This window comes from Micromesistius poutassou (assembly GCF_964030765.1).
Source record: "Micromesistius poutassou genome assembly, chromosome: 12".
Taxonomy (NCBI): Eukaryota; Metazoa; Chordata; class Actinopteri; order Gadiformes; family Gadidae; genus Micromesistius; species Micromesistius poutassou.
The window spans coordinates 2,701,060-2,708,603 of NC_140282.1; the positions used below are offsets into that span (position 1 = coordinate 2,701,060).

The 7,544-nt window shown below is 45.1% G+C and overlaps 1 protein-coding gene across 1 annotated transcript in view; it reads left to right on the plus strand.

Moving 5' to 3' along the window:
- irx6a (iroquois homeobox 6a) overlaps positions 1–3,378 on the plus strand; it is a gene marked incomplete at both ends in the record, with an annotated part of 12,241 nt that extends 8,863 nt beyond the window's left edge. The window contains 9 exon segments of the mRNA XM_084475874.1: positions 222–272; positions 274–546; positions 937–1,046; positions 1,294–1,589; positions 2,255–2,442; positions 2,444–2,687; positions 2,690–2,808; positions 2,888–3,008; positions 3,272–3,378. Of these exon segments, the coding sequence (XP_084332000.1) occupies positions 222–272; positions 274–546; positions 937–1,046; positions 1,294–1,589; positions 2,255–2,442; positions 2,444–2,687; positions 2,690–2,808; positions 2,888–3,008; positions 3,272–3,378 (1,509 nt within the window).
- Positions 3,379–7,544: the final 4,166 nt, after the last annotated feature.

Here is a 7,544-nt window from a genome sequence, read left to right on the forward strand (position 1 = left end):
ATGCAAGAGTTATAATCATACATGGCTGCATATTTAAAACTGATATAATTTTTTCCTTATGATAAAAAAAAAATATTTCTGAACGCTGCCAATTCCAATCTGTTATCGTCTTACCTTAAAATCACCTAATTGTGCAGATCCAGTGATAATTCCCAGTGTATGATGTCTGAGACTAATGCCATGCCCGTTGCTATTCACTCACTGGACGGTTATCATCACAGACTCTCCGGATAACGACAGACGCCAATGACACATATCTATCCATAATTCTTCTTCATGCAGTTTTTCGTGTCGGCAAACCCCAGTACGACTTGCTGCGATTCGATTTCCAGGTCAGGCTCTGACTGCACGAGTGGCTCCCCGTCCGCAGCCTCCTTCTGCTGCCCCCCGTCCTACGAGAACCGTCTGCTGGCGAGCACCAGGACGGAGCTCGGCGCCGCGCTCGGCATGTACAGCTCCCCTTACGCTGCTGCGGCTGCCGCCAGCCAGAACTATGCCAACTACTTCCCCTACAGCACCGAACCGTCCGCCATCTACTCCACGCTGGTGGGTTCACCTTCATCTGCTGGTGCTCAGCATGCAAGCGGGGGGCTGGCTGGGGATCGATGCGGTTGATCAATCCATTTCAGTTATTTTCGTTGTAAATTGTAAATCTGTTTAAATTAAATAGTCAACTGTAAGCATGGTTTAGAGTGTTTTCAAGTTAAATTGTTGTTAGACTTTGACAGTACAATTGTGCATTGTGATTATTTACATTGCTGTAAATTAATTAATATTGTTGTGTTAATGATCACAATAAATGTAGATGTTCGTTTTATTCTCTATAATTATGAGGTTAAGTGTTGGAATCAAATATGGAACATATGGTACAGCATCTATTGATGTTTGTTGTTGTGTGTGTTGTATTTATGTGTTCATTCTGCCTCTGGTTTCCAGAACCCCCAGTATGATATTAAAGATGGCACTGGGACACTTCACTCTGGCATCACCCAAACTGCGGCATACTATCCTTACGAGCATTCGCTCGGACAGTACCAGTACGACAGGTAAAGCCTCCTTTAATGTCTCTCCAATTCCCTTAAAGTTGCTCAGATACTGCTACTAACTACACAGGACTGTACCACTAACTACAACATAAACATACACGTAACAAACTTTTCTCTTTCTTAACTTTTAAATATTTCACTTCATAGCGAGTCTTTCCAGTGATAACTTAATGATGTGGTTAGAAAAACGTGCCATCTTTCCAACAGCCGTCTTAACACGCACGTGTGATGTTCACGTCCCCATCAGGTACGGGACGGTGGACTTCAACAGCACAGCCAGGAGGAAGAACGCCACGAGAGAGACCACCAGCACCCTGAAGACCTGGCTGTACGAGCACCGCAAGAACCCCTACCCCACCAAGGGCGAGAAGATCATGCTGGCCATCATCACCAAGATGACCCTCACGCAGGTGTCCACCTGGTTCGCCAACGCCCGGAGGAGGCTAAAGAAGGAGAACAAGATGACCTGGTCCCCCAAGAACAAGGGCGGCGAGGACAGGAAGGATGACCTTGAGAAGAGCGATCTGGACTGCGTCACCAAAGGTACGTCTGAGAGAAGGTTATCTCCACACACGCGGTGGACACTGAGAGGAGTATGTTTAGTCCAACCTATGGACACTTACACTTATGTGAAACTTTTGTAAAAGTGGAAGAAATGTGCAACTTCTAAACTGCAAGAAATTTGATCCGTTTATGAATCCTTCCCTATTCTCCTTACATTCACACTAACCTTTAGGGCATTTAGCAGACGCTTCTATCCAAAGCGTCTTACAATAAGTATATTTGTCAGAAGAAAAAGAAACAACAATATATCGCTGTCGGTACAGTAAGGATGTTCATAGAACCAAGTGCCAAGAACTAACAACTGTAAGGTTCACCCATTCCCTGTGTACAACAAAGATAGCTAGGATAAGACGCTACACGTTGCTACAAGTACTATTTTTAAGTGCAAGAAATGAGTTCCATTTGATATGAATCCAACCTTTTCTCCTTTCTTATAATCGTGCAGTAACTTATGTCTGGGCAGTATGACTGGACAATGTTGCAGCAGCAAAGAAGCATATGGCAATATAGCAATGAATATGGCACCGTGTTTTATTATTCCGATTTTCCTGGCCGATGAGAATAGTTTTTTCCCATTGACGTGTCGACAGTCCAAACATGACCTCAACCCTCTGTTTGCCCCCCCGCCCCCCCCCCCCCCCCAGACTCCAGCGACTGCAAGGAGAAGGACCTGCACCTCAGCGACCTGGACGACATGGAGGACGAGGACTGTGACAAGATGGACAGCGACTGTGAGAAGGGCCCCTCAGAGGAGCAGGACCTCCACAGGGCCATGGCCGTGTCCGGGGCCCCCGCCAAGAGGGACCGCGGCTCCGAGCTCCCCCTGAGCCTCCACCCCCGGCTTCCACCCGTTCCCCTGCGGCGTCAAGAGCGTGACCTCCCTCCCCGGCCTGCCCTCCGACTTCCTGGACTCTGTGGCTCTGAAGCCCCTCTCCGCCTCCACCACCACCACCTCCTCCTCCTCGTCCTCGTCCTCCTCCTGCGGGCCCCCGGGGGCCCTGTCCCTGTCCCACTACGAGGCCTCCGACAAACCCAGGATCTGGTCCCTGGCTCGCACCGCCGCCTCGGGGGTCATTCTGAGCCCCACCCCGGGTCGGTGCTGAGTCCCCACCCGGGGGCGGACACCCGGGCGGGGCCCGGCGGACACCCGGGCGGGGACTGCCAGCTGCACGGCTCCCGGCCCCCACAGGCCCCCGCGGTGGCGTGCCGCGGCGGCGGTGGCGCCAGCGGCCTCCACGCCTCGAGTCCACGTGACCAACGCGGAGAACCCCTTCCAGGAGGGGCCCCCCCTGCTCCCCAAGCTGTACGGCGCGGGGGGCTACGGCCACAAGGCCCTCGGACTGCCCTGCTCCGCCTTCCCCGCGCTCCAGGACGCCTGCCAGTTCGCCAGCATCGAAGGTGCGGCTCCGTTCTACTTTAACCTTATTCTTTTTTAAGGATGACTTACATTTTTAGGAAGTATTTAGGAAAACGCTAATAGTTGTTTTCTTTGGGTTTTTATTTACTTGGCAATTAATACAAATATGTGTGTGTGTCTGCTTGCTTGTGTGTGTTTGTGGGTGTGTGTGTGTTCATATGTGTGTGTGTGTGTGTGTGTGTGTGTGTGTGTGTGTGTGTGTGTGTGTGTGTGTGTGTGTGTGTGTGTTTGCCCGCCTGAGCAGGATTCTCTGGTGTCAAGGCGGAGACAGACTCGCCTGACCTCAGCAGGTCATGCGCGAGTCTGCAGGAAGACAAGGTCACGGCGTTCAGGACGGTGATGAAGAGGTGAAGGAGGTGAGCCACTGGACACTGACATGACATGAGCTGCTGCTGCTGGAGGAAGAACTTTGGCATGCAGTCACACAGGAACACAAACCCGCCCAGACACACACACACACACATACATACAAAGGCAAAACCAAACGTTGTCAGGCATTTAACTGGCCAATAGATACACACACAAGCACACGCATGCACACAGACCCACACACAAGCAAAACCAATTGTTGTCAGGCATTTACCTGGTCAATATAGGTACACAGACACACACAGACACACACACACACACACACACACACACACACACACACACACACACACACACACACACACACACACACACACACACACACACACACACACACACACACACACACACACACACACACACAGTGCACGTACAGTACAAAAAAAAAATAATAATAACATGATTGTACATAGGCCTACTATATTATTATAAACGTTACATTTTTATCTAAATATTTGTTTTAAACACTCATTTCATGTATTTTTCTCTATTCCTCCGTCAGATGTATTTGCGCTCCGGGATATTACGAGTGGGACTTCTATTATGCACTAAATTACAAGTATGGTCCAGGAGCGTTTGGAGTATTACGCGTGGATTACCTGACACTCCTGCAGTGGGAAATGATTATTCTTACTGAGGATATGACCGACATTTTGCACACTCATTTTTTTTTCTATGGTGTCGATGAGTTTATGCTAGAATTGTAAATCCAACGGCAGAGAATAGCCGGATCATTTGTAAATGGGCAACCGTGTAGTGTAGCAAACTTTATTCATGTTGTCGTTTGAAATTGTACTTAGTGACTTTATTTATTATATATTTATTTATTTATTTATTTTCCATTTATCATTGAAATCCTGCGTTAAATCTTGTTTCATTTTCGCTGCGTAATGTTTTGCTTCATATATTTTGGCCGATTGTAAAAGACTGGATTTTTGCTGTTTTGCGTGGAGACCTGAAATGCATTTCTCCTTGTGTTTATTGTTCATGTTTGCCATTCGTTTTTTTTAATATATACTAGGCCTATATAAGAACGCCGTTTTTGAAAGACTTCTGGATGTCAGTCACATTTTCCTTTTTTTGTATGAAGTTTGACATGCAATCAGCCAATTAAAACATTTGAGGTTATGCATTTGATCAAAGTTCATCATTGTGACTGAGTTTATAATGTGGTGGAGGACGTGAGACAAATGAACAAGACGAGGAAGAAAGAGAACATCAAATCTCCATCGTGAGCATTTAATCATTAGTGGCATCAAACACTTTGTAATGTTAGAGGAGGAAGGGCGAAGGCTGCTTTGTTCCCTGCAAGAACTTCATATTGTTTTAATTAAAAGGTCATTTGTAAGATCAAAACGACATAGCCCATATATATATATATATATATGTATATATATATACATATATATATATAGCTAAATATTCGTATTTTAAGTTTGTAGTTACTTTACGGATATGTGTATATTCTGTTGATTTAATTTATGTTCACATATGAAACCACCGACAGCTCAACAAATAACATAAAAACATGTTAATTTGTCAATCCTGAATGAGGTGTTTGTGATTTATCATTTGATACTCAGTTGTGGATTATTCGGTCTGTTGTCCTAGCCTATAAGGTAAAATAAGAAAACAACGATAGGCCTACCACCAGACGACCCTCTCAGTAAAACAGACATGTCAAATCAGTTCGGATTCAATGGATTCTGCGCGTAATAAAAGCATACGGTGGCGCATTGGGAGAATCCAGACGCAACAGTCATCCATGTGCCTGTAGGATAGAGGCCAGAGATGGAGAGAGGAGGAAAGAGATATTTATCTCCTCTTGCGACTTCGAGATAAAGAGGATTTGGTCTAAAATAATTGAGTATCAAAGTATTTATTTTGTTTTCGTTTGTTGTGTTTAAATATGGATCGCTTTTGAGGACTAAACAGACAATAACCGGAAGTCAGGAGCCAGACCTGGTTCAGGGGGCCAGACCCGGTTCAGGGGGCCAGACCTGGTTCAGGGGGCCAGACCTGGTTCAGGGGGCCAGACCTGGTTCAAGGAGGTCACCTTTAGAGCGGCCCGCAGCAGTTCATGCGCGATATTTCTTCAGCAACGATTTAGTAAAGCAAAGATTGAGACGGTGCACGATATAAAAAATAGAAAATACAAACAATAATATTAATAACAAATGAATGAATAAAAAAATACAATTAATTGGCCTTTACCGAAGATAACTTGTAGATTACTCATGCGCAAAATGCGTATGAGTAAAACAAATAGATTAATAAAATATAAAATGATTCGGCACCTTTGCTCTCTTGTTTCTATATATTCTATAGGCCCTTCGTCTGCAGAGAGTTCATCTCAACGCTTCACCTTCATCGTCTAGCCTACTCCGTTGCTTCGCATTGCGTCATGACATTTGATTGTCACGGACGATCGGCTGTAATTGAGTCATTTTCTCTGTGTTCTTATTCAGAGCCTGAGATCACTCAGTGGGCCGTCACTTAATGAACGACTACCGAGACACCAGGGGGATGCGTGTTGGCTGTTTAATAATGAGTTATGACTGCATGTGTATTTTGTGTTCCTCTACATTACATAACATAAGTAAGCTATGCATGTATAAAATATTCAGAGTCAAGGTAGGTAGTTAAACCTCGGCTCGTAACGGAAATCTGCCTTATATTACCGAGGTAATGATGCATGCGCAATGGGATTAAGACGATGGAAATACCTGAGGGAGCCAAAGCATAATAGCATTATGGACTTCCTGAGAGGCGTCTATCCACGGCAACTAACAGGTCAATTAGGCTGTCTTACAAGCTGTTTAACATACAGGACACAACTGTATTCTGCTGGTGTGCAGTAAACATGTTATCCAGTAGCCTACCCATTAGAGAATTAAAAGGTCACAATACCATACACAAATAAAACCATATCCAACATGGTTGTAGTAAAGCTGGAAGTGTTGTGGATGTTGGCATGAGCCACACATCTGAGAGATGTTTGTCTGACATCTTTAATCTTAAATCAAAACACTTAATCTGAAGCAAACGCCATGTTATGGGGTAATACATTCCTTAGCCTATATGTGCTAGGCTACATCATCCTACTCAGCGTAGCCTCACTAAATCACTTTCTTCATCTGTTCAGAGATCGGTTTGCATAATCAAAATATAGGAATTGTGTTAATCTGTGAAGGACACACAAAAAAAATGCAGGAACAATAACAAGATATGCGTACATGAGTTTAACAACACTAATCCTTGTCAATCCTCAGAATTAATTTTAAATTGTGTCATTATGGTCTTAAGGACTACGGCATTCAGGCCTTGAATGGGTCGGTGCACCATTGTCACTGCAGCCTAAATGTGCATCTCAGATAAGCTGCAGTGCCTTTTTATGAGGGGCGTTTTGTCTTTTCAAGTCAATATGAAGAGCACAGCCAGTGGCCGGGGCATGTAGCAGAAAGTATATTGATTTGGGCCACAAATTAACTCATGGAGTGGAGCTCTTTTGCTGAGGCCAGGGTGTCATCGTCTTCAAGCTAATTAAAACCCTCTCTCTTCGATGCTCCTGCCCCCTCCTTTTTATGAACAACTGTGAGGCTATTTGTGTTGGCGGGGTGCAACACTGTTTACATTAAGGGAAGCTTGATCTGTGTATTCACACATTTCATCATCGTTGGACAAGTTAAAAGACACGATGGTTCAGGCATCGCGACCTGCACTTGAAGTGATTCTCCTTCTTTGACTCGTATTAAGTGGCTCACTAAGTGGTTGTAATGTGCTGCAAACCAACACATCTTTGGCAGCGGTATACTGGCAACAGCAAATATCTGATGAACATTAAATAGGTAATTCATTATGAGAGCCCGCAGGTTAATGGCCTGCATGTTTTACGCAACACAAACACAAGCTAAAAGGATAGATCAACGTTAACATTTGATGATTGGAAGTCCCGGGGCCCTCCCTGGGCCCTGATGCCTGCAGCGGGGCCGGGACCCGTTCAACAATGACTCATATTCATTCTTGTACGATTTGGATCAACAATGAGTGGTCTCCAACCACGGGCCCCCTCGTTCGCATCCCCGCTCCCCTTAATGAGCTTGTGCCTCGATTGTAAACGACCATGAATGAGAACGACTTGACAGAAA